The sequence below is a fragment of the Ipomoea nil genome, unplaced genomic scaffold (genome assembly GCF_001879475.1).
Source record: "Ipomoea nil cultivar Tokyo-kokei standard unplaced genomic scaffold, Asagao_1.1 scaffold1509, whole genome shotgun sequence".
Classification (NCBI taxonomy): domain Eukaryota; kingdom Viridiplantae; phylum Streptophyta; class Magnoliopsida; order Solanales; family Convolvulaceae; genus Ipomoea; species Ipomoea nil.
The window spans coordinates 322,567-342,500 of NW_017617937.1; the positions used below are offsets into that span (position 1 = coordinate 322,567).

At 33.6% G+C, this 19,934-nt stretch overlaps 3 protein-coding genes across 4 annotated transcripts in view; 1 reads left to right on the forward strand and 2 right to left on the reverse strand.

The window, feature by feature from the left end:
• Positions 1 to 10,500: 10,500 nt before the first annotated feature.
• On the forward strand, positions 10,501 to 16,992 carry LOC109189093 (alpha-1,4 glucan phosphorylase L isozyme, chloroplastic/amyloplastic-like). The gene is given in 17 exon segments (XM_019339826.1): positions 10,501 to 10,656; positions 10,658 to 10,711; positions 10,713 to 10,812; positions 11,265 to 11,482; positions 11,566 to 11,667; positions 11,853 to 12,029; positions 12,522 to 12,797; positions 13,114 to 13,385; positions 13,934 to 14,051; positions 14,147 to 14,560; positions 14,699 to 14,851; positions 14,986 to 15,114; positions 15,218 to 15,454; positions 15,634 to 15,710; positions 16,001 to 16,187; positions 16,317 to 16,517; positions 16,661 to 16,992. Coding segments are annotated over 17 exon segments (2,868 nt in total). The 5' UTR covers positions 10,501 to 10,620; the 3' UTR covers positions 16,778 to 16,992.
• Positions 16,993 to 17,207: 215 nt separating this feature from the next.
• LOC109188822 (zinc finger protein ZAT3-like) lies at positions 17,208 to 17,819 on the reverse strand. Its single transcript, XM_019339459.1, has one exon. It carries the CDS (start codon positions 17,817 to 17,819, stop codon positions 17,208 to 17,210), a length of 612 nt encoding a protein of 203 aa, XP_019195004.1.
• A 1,424-nt stretch (positions 17,820 to 19,243) lies between these two features.
• The window catches only part of LOC109189094 (UDP-glucose 6-dehydrogenase 1-like), a 2,992-nt gene continuing 2,301 nt past the window's right edge, over positions 19,244 to 19,934 (reverse strand). For both annotated transcript variants that reach the window (XM_019339827.1, XM_019339828.1), the window contains exon 2: positions 19,244 to 19,934. This exon is cut by the window's right edge. In XM_019339827.1, the coding sequence (XP_019195372.1) occupies positions 19,539 to 19,934 (396 nt within the window). In that variant the 3' untranslated portion in view covers positions 19,244 to 19,538.

The window sequence follows — 19,934 nt, forward strand, 5'->3', positions numbered from 1 at the left end:
TGGGTAAAAATTCTATTCTAAAATTATAAAATAGTGTAATACAATTCCCTTTGCACATCTAATCTATAGTATATATAAAAACAAAATCTTGAAATTTTCATTTTCCGCCCAATTCCTAAAAAATCTCTCTTCCCAATAAAATATATTGATCTTTCCCATTCGTACAATAATTCTGGGTAAAAATTCTATTCTTAAATTATAAAATAGTGTAATACAATTCACTTTGCACATATAATCTATACTATATATAAAAACAAAATCCTGAAATTTTAACTTTCCGCCCAATTCCTAAAAATTCTCTCTTCCCAATCAAATATATTAACTTCTACTTTCCCATTCGTACAATAATTCTGGGTAAAAATTATATTCTAAAATTATAAAATAGCGTAATACAATTTTCTTTGCACATCTAATCTATACTATATATAAAAACAAAATCCTGAAATTTTAACTTCCCGCCCAATTCCTAAAAAAATTCTCCTCCCAATAAAATATATTAATCTTTCCCATTCGTACAATAATTCTGGGTAAAAATTCTATTCTAAAATTATAAAATAGTGTAATACAATTCCCTTTGCACATCTAATCTATACTATATATAAAAACAAAATCCTGAAATTTTAACTTCCCGCCCAATTCCTAGAAAATCTCTATTCCCAATAAAAAATATTGATCTTTCCCATTCGTACAATAATTCTGGTTAAAAGATGTGAAGTGTCAAAAGTTCGGCAAGACATAACTTTTGACTCGGTTGTCCATTTTGGACAGATGTTGTTTTGAAATTGCATATTTTTTCGAGATCTATCCACCGCAAACTGCCGTAGGCGGTTTGGCCCACCAATTTCTAAAAAAAATGCTTTATTAAATAGTTTCTAAGAAAAAACTATGTGAACCTTATGTTTTATTAATGAATTTTTAAATTTTTTAATTAAAAAATTGTCCCGTGCATTTTTTAACAATCTCTCTTTATAATTGGTCAAATTATTTAATTATGGTAAATTAGGGAATAATTAATGATGGTAATAGAAATCCTAGAAGAATATTTAATTATTGTTATATTCTTCCAAAAGGAAGAACCCCAACCCTAAGGGCCCTACAGAGCATGAACCACAAAGGCTAGACCGGTGCTCACTGCGCACAAGAAACCCCCCTCACTTTGAGAGGTTGCGCCCACACTACCGCTGATGAGACTCGATCCCTGATCATTCTTCCAAAGTTTCACCTCTATGATCAGTTGAGCTACCCATGCGAGCTTAATTATTATTACCTTATTATTGTGACTCACGGATTACAATACAAGAATATTTAATTATGGTTATATTATTATTGTGTGCCTCACGGCCATTATATACTAACAAAACTTGAAACAAAACTAATAATAATAATAATAATAATAATAATAATAATAATAATAATAATAATAATAATATAAGTGGTAAAAATAATATCTAAAAGTAATTAAGTGTTAATAATAATAGTAAGAATATTAACATAAGAATTATAATATAGAATAAATCGTAATAATTAATAACTATAGTCTAGGATTAAATTAGGAATTATCAGAAAAAATAAGCGACCTCTGGTGAAATTAACTCTTAAATAATTATATATCGATTTAAATATTCTTAATATATTACAACAATTTCATTCCGTGCATCGCACGGGTGAAAATACTAGTTTCGTATAAAAACTATTTCTTAAAAATAAGTTACTTATAATTTAAACTAAGTTAATTTACAAAATCTTCATTGTGATTCCATATTATAATTTGAGATCAGAGGTAATTGAAATAGCAATAACTACTATGCATTTAATATAATACCTATTATTCAACGATTTGAGGTGTTTTACATTATGAAATATAGAATTACTCCAAATTTCCAAAGTTATGGTGAGAGAAAATGATGAAGTATCACTATGATTTCATTGTAGATTTCGACATGTAATCAAATTATCAATTGTTATTAGTACATATGATAAAATGTCCAACGCTTGACTTATTGAGGTGTTTTACTGTATAAAAATATAGATTATTACAAAGTTTTAAAATGGCAGGGAAAAAAAAAAGACGTCTTGGGGTGATTATTATTAGAGTTAATTACCAAAATGGTCCATTGACTATCGCGAAATTATTAATTAAGTTAATATCCAAAATGGTCCTCGACTATAGTGGTTTTTCTCAATTTCGTCCTAAACGATTTTGGTGACCTAATATCGTCCCAGACTTTTGTGTTTCGCTCAATTTAGTCTTAGATTTTTGTATTTTTGCACAATTTAGTCCCTCATTTGTTATTTTGTCCATTTGGTGTTAAATAAATAGACAATTCATTAATTTTAATATTGGCATCTCTTTACTCATAGACATGTGAACTGCAAAATCCCTTTTATTTTACGAATTACTCCCAGAATTACTTCTAAAACTGCGAATATAAAATTTGATTTGCAGGTCCGGGAGTAATTCTGGGCGTAATTCGTACAAGAAAGAGGAATTTCGCACTTCACAAGTTGAAAGTAAAGAGAGATCAATATTGACGTTACTGAATTGTCCCTTTATTTAACACCAATTTGACGGAATAACAAATGGAGGACTAAATTGAGCGAAACACAAAAGTCTGGGACGATATTAGGTCACCAAAGTCGTTTAGGACGAAATTGAGAAAAACCACTATAGTCGAGGACGATTTTGGGTATTAACTCATTATTAATTTGATCCTCGACTATTTTTTTTATCTGATAAAGTCCTTAATTTTGTAAATGTTAACGCAATGTTCTTCCATTATTAATGAGCTCTTAAATTTTGTTGTAAAAGAACAAACGGTGCTTGACTAGTTGACTATTATGCATGTCATCTCGTGATGGGGGCAACACATTACATTGTGCGTCCTGGTGCAAAACAATGTCGTTTTGTATTTCTTTTTATAGAAATTCCACTTTCTGTATCGGTTAACTTTTTAAAAAAATCTCATGTTTCGAAAATGTACATAATTGTATAATAGAATGTACATAATTGTATAACAGAACGTACATAATTGTATAATAGAATGTACATAATTGTATAACAGAATGTACATAATTGTATAACAGAATACAGATACTCTTTTTTGAAAAGATAATACACATAATATAACATAATACACATAAACTCTTAACATAATACACATAAACTTTTAACTCTTTAAAAAAAATTATTTGTTTCGGATGTACATAATTGTATAAAAAAATGTACATAATTGTATAACATAATGTACATAATTATATAACAGAATACACATACACACTGTCGCGTCAACTCCTCACATAACTTAACAAAATAATGTCATTTTAGGAGGCGCGGGGCGCACATTGCTATGTGCGCCGTGGTGCACGGTATAACAATTGTGTGATGGGCATGCACATTCTTGGCAAATTTATTGTGTGTGCCTGTGTGGACCGTGGTACAAAACGATGTCGCTAAATTTTATAAGTTAGAATAATGTATATTATGAGTTAGAATAATGTACTTTATGTGTCAGAATAATAAAATTTATAAGATAAAATAATATACTTTATGAGTTAAAATAATGTATAACTACATAGGAATTAGCTCAATGGTTTTTCCACCACCCCTTTTTTATTTTTTAAAGACAAAATGATGTGGATAGTTTAGCATGTCAAATTTATGTTTGTACCATCTCAAAAGAAAACCAAACAAAGGAATAAGGTATCACCCTTGAAGGATGGAATAGCTGGGTGTGGGCATCGGCAGGGGCTGTCGGCACTTGGAATCACGTCAATTATGAAAGTGTCCCATGTACAGTCACCAGGGATGACCGGACATTGTGTTATAAAACATAATAACACAACGGATTAATCAATTCAAACTTATTGAGTAATAATATGGTGCATATTTGAATCTCATCAAGAGAAGAAATGGAATTATCTTGTAACCACATATGCTATGATTTATCTCATTCGCCAAGATTTTAGAATTGAGTAGTGAAAATTAACGAAATTAGGGTGCAATCTTTTATTAGAGTGAAGTGATGGTAACCAGAGCACAATTTAACTAGATGACCAATTCATGTTTCATTGGCAATCACAGAGTCATTGATCTTGTTATGGGCGCCTATTGCATAATTTACCTCATTCACTAATATTTTAGAACAAAATGGTGAAAGCTATCACAGTTACCGATTATTTGATTAGAAATTCATTTCCTACCCAATTTTTTAATATGTAAAATTACATTGTTTACTTGAGACGGAATTGCAATTCCCTCATTCAATGGAGTTGAAAATCCTACCCCTTCCACCAAGAATTGCAATTCCAAGATATATGGGAAGAAATAATGTACTGTATGGACAATCCTATCTCTCCCTCCTTACTAAAAAAGGGAGTTGTTATTATTATTATTATTAGAAGGAATTCAAATGGGTAGTTAAAGTGACAAATGAACTTCTTTGTGGCGGTGATTCTATGGATAACCCGGATTCGATCTCCTATGCCTCTCGGAGTGAACGAGGATTAATCGGGTGGATCCGGACCATAAAATCGACGAGAAAAACTCGAAACACCTCATAGTTTACACCCAAAAAATTTATTATTATTACAAGAACATTTTAGTTTTTTGTTTTTTTTTTTTTTTGACAACTACAATATAAAGTATATGCTCAACATGATTTTAGTTTTTACATCATTTCAATTCTCATTCTACCATACACTTGTATATCTACTTACCAAACAATAAAATTTAATTTCCTCCATGATTCCTACCTTATTCCTTTTCACATAATTATAATTCATTTCCCTTTAGTTCTCTCATTCCAACCAAATTAAGTATAATCCTTTAATGATGTGGGTATTGAGATTGGGTCGCATGATCGCTTCCGGCCTTTAGAGTACACTAGTACAGTACTCACAATGACTCCAAAAGGGAATTGAACCGGCAAAGTGACAAAGCCTTTCTGTTCACCACAATCCAGAGGGCCAGCTGGGACTCTCCATAGACCATATCAAAAATCTTTCACCTAATCTCTGCTGCAAAATTTATGAACTTTTCTCAGCTCAAAACACCTTCTAATTCCAAGCTAGCATCAAATGGCAGTAGTTATGCAAGGCAAAAAACCAGGGGAAATCTTGAAGGCTGGGGAAACATCAGAGAAAAACATCATATGCTCTAGGAACAATGACCAAATGGATATGGACAAGGATAAATACCCAAAAAGCACCACGTTTTCGATTGAAATCTCGAACACCATTCATGTGGGAACCAGCAATATAATGTGTAGGACCTTGAGGGTAAATCAATGCTTGAATAATGCAAGCAGGGCACATGGCTTCTGTCAGCAGTTGAGGACAAGAGACCATTCATCTTCATTAGTAGTGCTTAGCTTTGAAAAAAATGAAAAAGTGGAGAATGACAATGACTGTTTCAGTGTTCTTTTAGCCTGTAAAACCACCCCAGCCCAAGTCGTTTTACCCCAAAAGATATCTCCTCATAACATCACTCTCACCTATTCCTCATATCACCATGCAAATATGGTCCCAAAATCTAAACCACCATCACATAAATTGGTCCATTTTAGGCTTCAGATGAATTTTTAACCCATAATGGTTCTTCACTTCTTTCCTAAAACGCCAAGACAACAGCACAATAAACTATTCCATGAAACGAACGAAGAGGGCCGGGCTATAACTTTTCTAGAGTGAAAAGTGCAGCTAGACCATGAAGTGATACATAACAAAACACCATTTTTTAGTAGTGTGATTGCATATATGATTCACAATGATATGTTAATAGTTGATTATGCAATTAGATTTACAATTCCATAATATCACATCATAAGCCTTAACTCCTCTGGTGAGTGGGTGACAGAGAGTCAGAGACTCTGTGTCCTGTTCCAAACAAAGTAAAGGGGACTCCAATGAGTTAGTTCAGCTCCCTTTACTTTTTCACCTACTTTCTTACCATTCCAGTAACAAAAAACCAAACCGAAACAAAACAAAAGCTACTGGAAATTGCAATGAGGAAGCTAAGAACCTAATTCATGATAAAACACCAGAATTGAAACAAGGGTACAGACTACAAACCCTCCATCATTCTCTTCCATTGTCATCTATATCAATCATGAAAAAAACACTCAAATAGCAATTCTTCGGCACAAACTCAACATTCTGCTTCTTCTAATTGATCACTTCCCCTTTTTGTTCGAATGGGATGCACTCAGTAAAACTCAATTTGGGACTCTAGCCGACCAATTAGCTTGAACCAAAAAGACTAACTTGGCCAACTTGATTGAGGTTGCCTTAATTCCTACATAGTTTCTACATAATTTTGACTTAGGCTCAACAATGACAAATTATTAATCATTATTCCATGGACCATGGTCATACATTTATTTGAACCATAGATAAAAAGTACATTTTTAATATACTAAAAGTACATGATTTTTTTTATATTATCAAATAATATGCATTCAATACACAAATAATGTACTTTTAGTAGATTAAATATGTATATTGCATTCCTGGTCCACACAATAATTTGTAACAAATTATACCATGGACATGGACCTATCTTGTAACGTAGACCCTAGTCCAAAATAACCTTAAGATTATTATGTTATTAACAATTTATGTGTCTATAAATAAATTAAAGATATATAACATGTTAACTACATACACATAACATGTAACTATAGACCTATAATATGTTAACTGCAGAGACATAATATTTTAATAACATATTATCCGTCTACAGTTAATATATTATGTGCATATAGTTACCATGCTATGCGCCTTTAATTTATTCATAGGCACATAAATTATTGAGTACAATATATATATATATATATATATATATATATATATATATATATATATATATATATATATATATCATATAGTTTTTATATTAAAATTCACAAGGCAATATAGACCCTTATCCATAATATAACAATTATTCAACGGCACTTGTATTGTCATTTTGGTTTTTTGTTACTGGATATGGACTCCAAGACATGAACCTTAGGATGCCCATGAGAATTTTCCTAGGCTAGCAGACGCAGCCCAAATTACAGCCAGTTGGGTTGAACACTTTAACTAGGCTGAGTAAAGTACAAATAAGACCGCGGTGCATAATCGATTATGCACCGCGGCCCATATACGGTGCTGTTTCTTTAAGTAAAGAAACGGTCCGCCGTTAGAGTTAACGGAGTCCGTTTGTTTGGTGTATTAAACACCAACTGACACTACAGTATATCTAAATTGACACTGCAGTTATATCAAAATGATACTGTAGTTATAGTGAAATGAAACTGCAGTGTATATAAACTGAAACTGAATAACATTTCACATATTTGAGTGTATATTGTACAATGAAGCTGTAATTATATCAAAATGATCATGTAGTTGTGTTTTAATAAAACTATAGTGTATATAAAATAAAATTAAATAACATTTTCACATATTTGAGTCTATAAATATCGAATGAAACTATAGTTATATCGAAATGAAACTGTAGTTGTGTTCAACTGAAACTGCAGTGTATACAAAATGACACTGAATAACAGAGTTACTTTTTGCAAAAGGGTGCGAAACAGCAAAAAAAAATAAACACTGTTAATTTTCATTTAAAAAAAAGGACGCGCGGTGCATAATATAATTTGCCCTCCATTAGTATACTTAATCAATCATCATACTTCAGGCATAATATAATTTGCCCTCCATTAGTATACTTAATCAATCATCATACTTCATACATTACATCAACAAATGCCCGCATGAGAGTAGCTCAGTTGGTCACATGGTCACAGGAGTGAAATTTAGGAACAATAATCTAAGAGGGCTCCTTGTGCACAGTAAACAAATATTTTTGTGTTTAATTGAGTTACCATGATAACTTGGAGGGTGCGGTTGAGTGGAAGGGACTCATTCATCCTTAACCAAGGGTCAAGATTCACTCCTTAACTTTGGGAATGGAGCAACCTTAAATCTCCAGGCCAGCTGTTCCACCCAAAAGAATGCCTACAATTCAGCTAGAAAACTAATCGGATCCCGAAAAAATTGAATTACCATAATTTACATCGTTTCATATACTTTATCGGTCCCTGAGATTGAAGATTCAACCTTTTGGAAACAACAATCACTACATCAAAACAAAAACATTCTATAATCAGTGCCCATAAAATAACATTAATACCCCATTACAATATAATATCATGCAAATTAATTAACGGTCAACACTGATCGCATGTACAAATGGGTAGCAATCAATCACTGTCACATGCAGTATCAGAAGTGAACCAACGGTGGAGTATGATTCTCCCTGCCCAAATTATATACTCCATAAAAACAAAGAAAAAGTGAACGGTCGCAAATCGCAACGCCACGACGAAACCTTGCCTGGTATGGCTGCTTCTCCTTGTGTCCGTCCACCATGCCAATCTTAGGAAGATGTACTAACCCAGTAACCCTACGCGCGAATATCCTGCGAACCCTAATATTCTCTGCATTATTAAAATCATAAAATTGTATGATTGAATGTATCTTATTTGATATTTTTGAAATATATACTTAATTATCTTCTATGAATTTATTATCACAATAATTTAAAATTAAAAAATTTCACGTTACGGAAATTTAATAATTAATTCAAGGCATATGAAATTCATATTTTTCTTCAAATCAATTCACTTACTCTCAATAATGTTATGATTGTTGAATTATCAATTTTTCATAATTACATAAGTATATTCGAGTATTCAAATATAATATTTCAACGAACTATAATCAATATGAGACACATAGACTAACCACATCTCTGAAAGGATGGGGTTTGCAAAATGATTTGGAAAGTGAATGATATTTTTATTTTTTTTTGCTTGCCTGTGTTGAATTGCAAGCTTGCACGCCAAAAAAGCTGCATATATGTGTATATGTGTGTACTAATTTTACATGTGAATGAGCTAATGTCTAATGTTTATGATTTTATGTTTAATAAGTATTTTCAAAGTATATCCGCGTAAGATTATATAAGAGAATTCATACATAGGTAATTGAATGTCGAATTTGTTTATTTAAATAGGTAATTCAAAGTATATGAAATACGATATAATATATGAGATTCATTATAATTATCACTAAAATAAATGTTTGTAACTTTGTAAAATCGATAGTCCAAATATTTAGTCTAAATAAATATTACTTTTGGTTTGAATTTCTCAAAGTATTCTTAATTCTCTTTTGGGTAGCATTGTGATTGTCTTCATCTTCACTATTTGTCCTCTTCTTTTTTGTTGCTAGTGTGTCATTTGCAATATAATTTAGTTACTTGTGGTAGCGAAGATGACAATCTCATGCAATGAGATTATGGTTAGGAAGCTATGGATTTGCTTTGGTGTGTATATGACTGGATCTTAGTTGTACTATGAACTCTGATCTTGATTTTGCAAGCGCGTGTTGATATCTTGCAGTGATAGTTTTTCCCCCTACATGTTTCATGTGGAAGTATTGAATAAAATTTAATATTTATTATAATTGTAAAAGGTTCATTATTAATACCTCTTGTTCTATTTTCATAACTGTTTACTTGTTGATAGTATTCATAGTGTAATTTCAATTAATATTATTATTTGGAGATTCTATAAACTAATAAGTAGCTATAATTGTATTACGAATAGGAAAGTATTTATAGGTAATTTTAATATAAATTATTGCAATTTCAATATTATTATTTGCAGAAATATTGATACATGTTGATGTACAATTGTATTAAGGTTGGAAAAATATTTATAGTGAAATTTCAATCAATATTATTATTTGGAGATTTTGTAAAATAAGTAAAATTGTATTACGGATAGGAAAATATTTATAGTGTAACTTTTTTCTAAATTATTGCAATTACAATATTATAATTTGAAGAAATAAGGATGCATGTTTCATGTACAATTGTATTATGGTTAAAAAAATATTTATAGTGTAATTTATAATAAGTAGAATTATATTATGGGCAGGAGAGTATTTTTTTTAATGTACAATTGTAGTACACATATGAATTGTATTACTATATTTTATAATATTACACAAATCTAATATAGATAGATAGATTTATATTAATATATCTCACTACTACTTATATTAACTTATTTATTAGTATATTTGATTAAAGTGTAATCACATTTGATTAATCGATTTACTTAATGTAAGCATGAATCATTACTCCAATATAATTCTCACAATAAAAATATATTTTGAATTAAAAATAAAATATTTTATAAAATCGAGAAATAAATGGGCTAAATTAATTTTTTTTTTAAAAGTATTACTCCGTATTATAATCAAAAAGTACGAAAATAGAATAAACCGTTAAAGCTCAACAACTCCTATTAACCAGCGCGTGAAGCAAGGTCACGTGAGATCACCAAGATTTGTTATTTTTGAACGTGACATGTCAGCAACAAGACAACCACACTTCCTACCTCCTCACTCCATTTATCACAATATATCTCCCTCTTCTATGATCGCTATCTCCATTCTCTCGCCATCTTAGCTAATAATATCGCACCGATAGAGAGAAACCGAAAGAGAGGAGAAACCGAAAGAGAGCAATGGCGTCTTCATCGTACTCCGTTTCTCGGAGCAATGTCGAGGCTTTCCGGCATTACGCCTCCAGCTCGAGGATGATCGATCTCAATTCCAGAATCCGAGGCTCGAAATTGCGGTTCCTGACCGCAACCGCCGGCTTACAGAGAACGAAACGGGCTATCCTGGTCAAGTGCGTGTTGAATGAGCCGAAACAAACCATTCATCACGTGGTTACCGAAAAAAATGAAGGTTTTCTGATCTCTCATCTGTTTCGTTCGATCTGTGTGTTATTGCCTCCCAATTTATTTAAATTTTGGATCGTTTTCTCTACTTTCCGCTACGTTATAATTGTGATCTGCATAATTCGTGTTCTGAAATTCAACAGGCTCAACGGTTAATTTGATCGCTATTAATTATCAATTATCGGCGATAGAGTTCGAGAGAAGTATTTATGGCCAATCTAGTTATTGAAAAGTTTTTCCATTTTTCTAAAATTTTTTTATAGTTTCATTTTGTCTTTTAAAATTCGATTTGTTTCCAATTTTTAAAATATGAAATCAAATTCAAATATGAGTGGCAGGTGGCTATAGTGGCGACGTGAATTCGGCAGAAATTGATCCAGTACTCATAAATATTGTTTGTAATTTATCGTTGTTAGTATTTGATTTGTTCAAATTTGTTGCCCTGGCATGGCATTTTAGGTACCTTACTTGATGCTGCATCTATTGCTACAAGCATCAATCACCATGCAGAATTCACACCAGCATTTTCTCCCGAGAGGTTTGAGCTTCCAAAGGCTTACTTTGCAACGGCACAAAGTGTTCGTGATGCATTGATTGCCAATTGGAATGCAACATATGATTACTATGAGAAGTTGAATATGAAGCAGGCATACTATCTCTCTATGGAGTTTCTACAGGTATATAAAGAGTCTTCCTCATTCTTCTCACACTGATATAATGCTGTAAAGAAATATAGTCATTGAGTTTTATATACTTGCAGGGTAGAGCATTGTTAAATGCAATTGGTAATCTGGAGCTTACTGGCGAATATGCTGAAGCACTGAACAAGCTTGGCCACAATCTAGAAAATGTTGCTTCTAAGGTCAGATTTACTTGTAATAATTTGAATAGGGATTTGTTCGATTTTCATTCTGAGATTCTGTTTGATTATAAAAGAGTATGATCATGCTATAAGTGTCCATTAACAATTTAGTTGATTGACTGGTTTAGTGTTTAGCTCTTCAAGTTCAAATTCCTTTCTCTAATTCATTGACTAATTTATAACAGGAGCCAGATGCTGCTCTTGGAAATGGAGGTTTGGGGCGGCTTGCCTCCTGTTTTCTTGACTCTTTGGCAACATTGAATTATCCAGCATGGGGGTATGGACTCAGGTACAAGTATGGGTTATTTAAGCAACTCATTACAAAAGATGGACAGGAGGAGGTGGCTGAAGATTGGCTTGAAGTATGCTTTCTAAACCTTCATTTTCACTTCACAGACACACACATATTGCACTGCTTAGATATTCTGTCATTATAAGTAATGCATTTTTCAGCTTAATGATACATGTACATTCTTGCACTTGTGGATATGTGTGGGTGCGTGCTTCTTTTATAGTACTGCTATTTTCTTGTCACTGTTATAATACTGCTATTTTCTTGCCACTGTTATAATACTGCTATTTTCTTGCCACTGTTATTACTGCTATTTTCTTGCCACTGTTATAATACTGCCATTTTCTTGCCACTGTTATAATACTGCTATTTTCTTGCCCAGTTGTGTTTAGAGTTAATCTAAACAGTAAGCTATTTTCTTGCCACTGTTATAATACTGCTATTTTCTTGCCACTGTTATAATACTGCTATTTTCTTGCCCAGTTGTGTTTAGAGTTAATCTAAACAGTAAGTTACATCACATATTCCATACACTCTGCTTAACTCAAGTTCATGGTTACAGCTTGGCAATCCTTGGGAGATAGTCAGAAATGATGTTTCATACCCTGTGAAATTCTTTGGCAAAGTGATCATCGGGTCAGATGGAAAGAAGCACTGGATTGGTGGGGAGGACATTCAGGCAGTTGCATATGATGTTCCAATTCCAGGATATAAGACTAGAACCACAATTAACCTTCGGTTGTGGTCTACTAAGGTTCCATCCGAGGATTTTGATCTATATTCTTTCAATTCAGGAGAGCACACCAAAGCATGTGAGGCCCAAGCAAATGCTGAGAAAGTAAGCTTCTTATACTACTTTTTTGTGAAGCCTTAATGTTCCGGATACATGTTTGGATTTTTAACTCTTTAAGGAGTCGAAGTGTACCCTGCTCATAAAATTATTGCAGAATTGTTAGTACATGAGATCGATGATACAAATGAAATGAAGGAATATAGAAGTTGCTTTATTTTGCACATAGACACCTGTGAACACCTTTTCATTAATTTATTCCAGTTCTCAAACCCTTTTCCACAAGATTGTGTCCTTATGATGCAATAAGCAAAACATTATCTGAAGCCGGAGTATTTTGTCTGATGTTTTTCTTCTGTTTCAGATATGTTACATACTCTACCCTGGGGATGAATCAATTGAAGGAAAAATTTTACGACTGAAGCAACAATACACCTTGTGCTCTGCTTCTCTACAAGATATAATTGCTCGATTTGAGAGGAGATCTGCTGAAAATGTTAAATGGGAGGAGTTTCCTGAAAAAGTTGCTGTCCAGATGAATGACACCCACCCAACTCTATGTATCCCAGAACTGATTAGAATATTGATTGATTTGAAGGGCTTGAGTTGGAAGGAAGCTTGGACTATCACTCAAAGGTTCGCCCATATGGCCATATGTGCTTTCTTTGCATTTTTTATTTGAATCCAAGATGACATATTCAGTATGGATTTTAATCAGGAAAGTGCATGCAAATATTTGATAATTAAAAAAAAAAAATGCCTGTGATTATCATGCAAGTGGTTTATTTTTATGTAAAGATTTTAGTTTATCTTGAGAACACAGAGTAAATTATCCATATGTGACTCTCTTTATCTGTTTTTTTTTTTTTAATTCTTTACCTTTCTTCTTCTTCCATGCCTGCCTTCATTGTATTTATTTGGCTCTTTTCCTCAGCTACTTGTAGTTGATGGTATCCCATATGTTTGAGGTCTTTTCTTCTGCCACCTTTTTTTTTTTTTCAACATTATCAATATGTGACTCTCTTTATCTGTGCACTGACCTTGTGTGTTTAGTTCAAACATCAGATTATTAGAATTGATGAAATTGAAGAAATTTCCAATAGCGTTCTATGTTCTGAAAAATGATAATTTTATTTAAAGTTTTATAATTCAAATGGTACCTTGGCTGGTGTATGCTTTGCTAGGACTGTGGCTTACACAAATCATACTGTTCTGCCTGAGGCACTGGAGAAATGGAGTTATGAGCTGATGGAGAAGCTGCTCCCTAGACATATAGAGATTATAGAGATGATAGACGAGCAGGTAATGAAAATCATGAAGAAGTCAACTGACCTATTCATAATTCATTAAATAATTTTCTTGCATAACTAATTCCTGTTATGTATTCTTTTATTCAGCTGATAAATGAAATAGTATCAGAATATGGCACGTCAGATCCTGACATGTTAGAAAAAAAGTTGAATGATATGAGAATTTTGGAGAATTTTGAACATCCCAGCTCTATTGCCAACTTGTTTACCAAACCAAAGGAAACGTCTATTGTTGATCCTAGTGAAGAAGTTGAAGTTTCTGGTAAAGTGGTGACTGAGAGTGTTAAAGTTTCTGATGAAGTGGTGACTGAGAGTGAAAAAGATGAACTTGAAGAAAAAGACACAGAACTGGAGAAAGATGAGGACCCAGTACCAGCTCCCATACCACCCAAGATGGTCCGCATGGCTAATCTTTGTGTTGTTGGTGGTCATGCTGTAAATGGAGTTGCCGAGATTCATAGTGATATAGTGAAGGAAGATGTTTTTAATGACTTTTACCAGGTATTTCTCTTAGCAGGTTTAATTTCAATCTTTGAACTTTAACACTCCTTGATTTCAGCCATACAAAGTACCACAAATCATATTTTAAAATTCTGAAAGCTTTTAAATCATTTCCTATGTTACTCTACTCTTTCACAGCTTTGGCCTGAGAAATTTCAAAACAAAACAAATGGTGTGACGCCAAGAAGATGGATCCGATTTTGTAATCCTGCTCTAAGTAATATCATTACTAAGTGGATTGGTACAGAGGACTGGGTCCTAAACACAGAAAAGTTGGCAGAACTGCGCAAGGTATTAAACATAAGCTTTTGGCATTGTGTTCACTTAAACATTCTCTATTTCTGTTTCTAAATCTGCTACTCTTAATTCTCATGATGGTTGTGCAATCCTCATCTTCTAACTCAGCTAAGAAATCCTATGTACAGTTTGCAGATAATGAAGATCTTCAAAAAGAGTGGAGGGCTGCAAAAAGAAGCAACAAAGTTAAGGTTGCCTCATTCCTAAAAGAAACGACAGGGTATTCAGTCAGCCCCAATGCAATGTTTGATATCCAGGTCATTTCTTTGCTTCTAAAATTTCTGCTCCATTGATTCTATCAGTTTGGTTAATTTGAAATGCCAAATCATTTATAAATTTGGACTAACGGAAACACTTCAGGTAAAACGAATTCATGAATACAAGCGCCAACTCTTGAATATCTTGGGAATTGTTTATCGCTACAAGCAGATGAAAGAAATGAGCGCAGCAGAAAGAGAAGCTAAGTTTGTTCCTCGAGTATGCATATTTGGAGGAAAAGCTTTTGCTACATATGTTCAAGCTAAAAGGATCGTAAAATTCATAACAGATGTTGGAGCCACCATAAACCATGATCCTGAGATCGGTGATTTGTTGAAGGTATTGAGTGCCAATTATATTTTATTATTGTTATTGTGTTTCATCTATCGCACATGTGTCTCACTAATTAATAGGGTTTGTTGACATCATGGCATTATACATGATATACGCTATTACCAAGAAGCTCAGACGTCTGAATGATTTTTAGCATTCTTAATTTTATTTTGTTGTTCTTTTAGGTTATTTTTGTCCCCAATTACAATGTCAGTGTTGCAGAACTGTTGATTCCAGCTAGTGAACTTTCACAACATATCAGGTATTCTGACTCAGCTGTGTTGTATTCATCCCCAAATTCTTCTTTGTTATTTTTTTAATAATATTTTTCAGCAAAAATCAGGGACTGATATTGCTAGTACACTTTTCTTCACAACTCATTAAGTGTTTGGGAAAACAACTGTCTGAAATGCTTGAATAGCTTATTGTCAATTATTAGAGATGGATATGATTTGTTTATTTATTTAATGGTTTTCAGCTTTAGATAGACTGATAGAGTGCTGGAAAGTGGAGGCATCTAACTCTCTATTTTCTCTTGCCATGTGTGTGCAGTACTGCCGGAATGGAGGCCAGTGGAACCAGCAATATGAAATTTGCCATGAATGGTTGCCTCTTAATCGGGACCTTAGATGGAGCCAATGTTGAGATAAGGCAAGAGGTTGGAGAGGAAAACTTCTTTCTCTTTGGGGCTGAAGCTCATGAGATTGCAGGGCTTCGGAAAGAAAGAACTGAGGGAAAGGTAAAGTTTCCTGTTTTTATAGATTGGAATACAAAATTCTCTCCATATATTATATCATTTTTTGTCTATTGAGTATACTTCACACATGGAATTCACATCGCGCAATTTAATTCTTACCTCTTAATGCAGTTTGTACCAGACGAACGTTTTGAGGAAGTCAAGGAATTCATAAAGAGTGGTGTTTTTGGCTCCAATACCTATGATGAGCTTCTTGGATCTTTGGAGGGAAATGAAGGCTTTGGTCGTGGAGACTATTTCCTCGTGGGCAAGGACTTCCCTAGTTACATAGAATGCCAAGAGAAGGTTGATGAGGCATATCGAGACCAAAAGGTTAGTGATTTTAGTGCCTATTTTCTTGTTCATGTGCTCTTCTTCTCATTTTGACAGTTGAAACTACTATAGTGAAATTCATTTTGACTTGCAAATTGGAGCTGTGCTTTTTAATAATTACATGCCCAACTGCCATGTTGCAGATATGGACTAGAATGTCAATCTTGAACACTGCCGGAAGCTACAAATTCAGCAGTGATAGAACAATCCATGAATATGCCAAGGACATATGGAACATCCAGCCAGTTCAGTTTCCCTAGAAAGAATCAACCAATTTTCTGAGCAGCCATAATAAAATGTTCTCTTAATTATGTCCTATGTTCTTGTTTATGTAGATTCGATGTAGGCGCAAGATCCTGTGATGATCTAATAAATCTTGCTTAGCTTCCTTCTATTACCCAATATCCTTTTATAAGGGTTCATGTACTTCTGATCAATCCTTAATAAACAATTTTTAGTTTCACATCAAACATAAGAAGTTGATTGCAGTAAGAAATCATGACTTTTTTACTACTGTAAATTCTACAACTCTGAATACAAGGATGACTATTCTATTCCAGAGGTAAGGTATGCACATTGTTATGAAAGATGTGATAGAGAGTATGGAAGAAAATATCTGTTTGAAAATGTACAATTGCACAGTATATCTATCCACTAATGACCTGATTTATTCTTTGAGGATCCAGAAGCTCAGCAAGCTAGGTTTTCCTTTATGACTTTGCTTTTCATGAAACAGTGTCTCCTGTGACCACCCAAAGTTTGGCCTGATGCAAAAGCCTTGAAGCATATAGAACATTTGTGTACTTTATACTTGCCCCCAGTTGAGTTAACACATTCCTTTTTCACTTTGCTTTTCTTGAAACCCCAACCCATTTTCACATTATTAACCTTCTCGAATTCATCAGCTCTGATAAACCCCCTTCTCTTTCCATCATCACCATTTACGACCACAGTTTTGTTTTCTCCATTGTAGCTTCTCCTCGCACCCCGAGAAAGCATCATCAAGCACGCAGCCACCTCTTCCACCTCATCAAACTCAGAAACTACAGGTAGTTCTGAAATCTTTAACCCCATTGTCGTGGATGGTTTCTTGGGAACAGGACGATGAGGTTGTTCTTGAGGTAGAATCTTGGGTCTTTTGGAATGAACTCGCATGTGGCCATACACAGCCTTCATGGAACCAAATCCTTTGCCGCATTTCTGGCAGAGATAATCATCCTTGGAAGCAAAACGAAAACCCCCAATATCTCCTCCTCCATCATCTCCGACAACATACAATTTCGCTACCTTTTCTTGATTCATCGTACAGCTTCTGAGAATGGCTCCGAAGAATCCCAGTGTTAGTTTGTTCGATATATGTTTCGGAATCTACAATGGGTTTTTGCTTGCCGTCGTCAAGACTAGGTTGACCACTGACCACGCACGTGATCACCCATTATTCAGTCAGATCAAAGGCTCCAAGAAAACTCTCTCTCTCTCTGCGACCTTCAAAGCGAATGCCGGCCGAATCCCCAAAAGAAATCCTCGAGAATTATTTGAAACCGGACAGATAGATTCCTTGAAATCCCAGATTAGGAACGCTAACTGGGTATCTAAGATACTAACTGAATCTACCAGCTAAAGAGTAGAGAGCCCAAAGAAGTGGTTTTTACCGACTTGAGAGTGAGTGGGTTTCTGAAGGCCAGTTGCATAACAGCGTGTTGAGGTAGCTATGAGAAGACCATGCATGGAAGCAAGGACTCGCACTGTGTTCAACTTTAAAGAAACAAGTCTCTCTCCCTACAAATTATGACGACCCATCTTTGGACTTTTATTAGGAAATTACTAAGGGGATTCCCAAATTTTACTTTCACTCTTAAATTTTTTATGTAGACATTTTTTTGAGAGTAAAAGTGAGTGAGTAAAATTTGAAAGTGCATGTAATAAAATTTCTTTTATTAAGAGGTAAATTTATGGGTTCGTTCTACTACATATACTCCCAAATCTTACCCCCTCAAATTTATTTTCCGATGTAATATGATATGTTATTTTCTTCATGTGACTTCTGTAAAAATGTCAACATCAATATTTTAAGTGTGAGAGTACAAATTGAGAGTCCTCAAATTTATTTCCCGATGTATATGATATGTTATTTTCTTCATGTGGCTCCTGTAAAAATGTCAACATCAATATTTTAAGTGTGAGAGTAAACATTGAGAGTATAGAATGTAAGTAAATGCAATATTTTTCTAAATTTATACCACATGAATAAAATTCAAACGATAATTGGACAATTAATAACATAACATGCTACTAAACATACTTTATATTGGTGTGATCTTGATGAAATTCGAAATAAGTTACTAAATTTACTTTGAATTAGTCAACTAACTGTATGTTATATGTTTGGAAAAATCTGTTGACTTTATCATTAAGATTAAGAATAAAGAATGGTATGTACCAAATCTTTTATTACACCATTTGGTAAATGAGTTTTGTAGCTTTTGCAAATTATGGAGTATAAAGTAATAAATAGGGAGGAAATGAATAGTTTAATGCCACGAAAGTTGGAATGATGAAAATAGTACTTTGCGTTGATTAATTATTTAATTACTTTACAATTTTTTATTTTCTTTACTTTTTATGTGGTTCAATTTTTTATCGCCTTATAAACATCCGAAGTTAATGCATTATTAGTGGAACTTGTATCAAATTATAATTAACTTACTAAAAATGAAGCTACAAAATACTAAAAATAAACCTTGATGTCAATGCATGGTTTATCTCGAAATAACTGAATTCATCCAATAACAATAGCATGTGTAAAACTTATGACCTTATATGAATCGAACAAATATATGGCTTTCTGAAAAGCCAACTAGATGAAAGGCAAAAAAGAAAATAAAAAATTGAGGCAAATAAGAGAAAACTGAACTGAATGAAGGGGAAAAAAAAAAAAACAAAGAATCCCAGCTGACTGTGGATCAGTACAATAATCTCTGGTTCGACAAAAAAGTTACTCAAACAATGTATGTGATGCGTTTAAGCAACGGCAGGCATGTCCTTGAGCCAAGGATCGAGCGGCTTACCAATGGAGTAGACAATGAAGCCAATCTCTCTCAGCTTCTCCGCATTAACAATGTTTCTGCCATCAAAGATGAAGGCGGGTTTCTGCATGTTGTCGTGTATTCTTTTGAAGTCGAGGTTCTTGAATTCATCCCACTCGGTGAGAATGCAGACGGCGTGAGCGTCCTTTGTTGCCTCGTAGGCATCCCAAACCACGTTGACTGTCTTCACTGAGGTGGGGCTCATTGGCTGGAGATGCAGGGGGTGATCCCAATCGAACTTCTTCATTATGAGGTCTCTTTGGATCTGCTCCTCGTTAACCTGGGGGTCATATATGCATAACTGAGCTTTGTCGCCCAACAGGCCCTGGCA

Excerpts from the sequence above, each read along its gene's own strand:
- LOC109188822 (XM_019339459.1), bottom strand. The coding sequence starts at position 17,819 with ATGAATCAAGAAAAGGTAGCGAAATTGTATGTTGTCGGAGATGATGGA.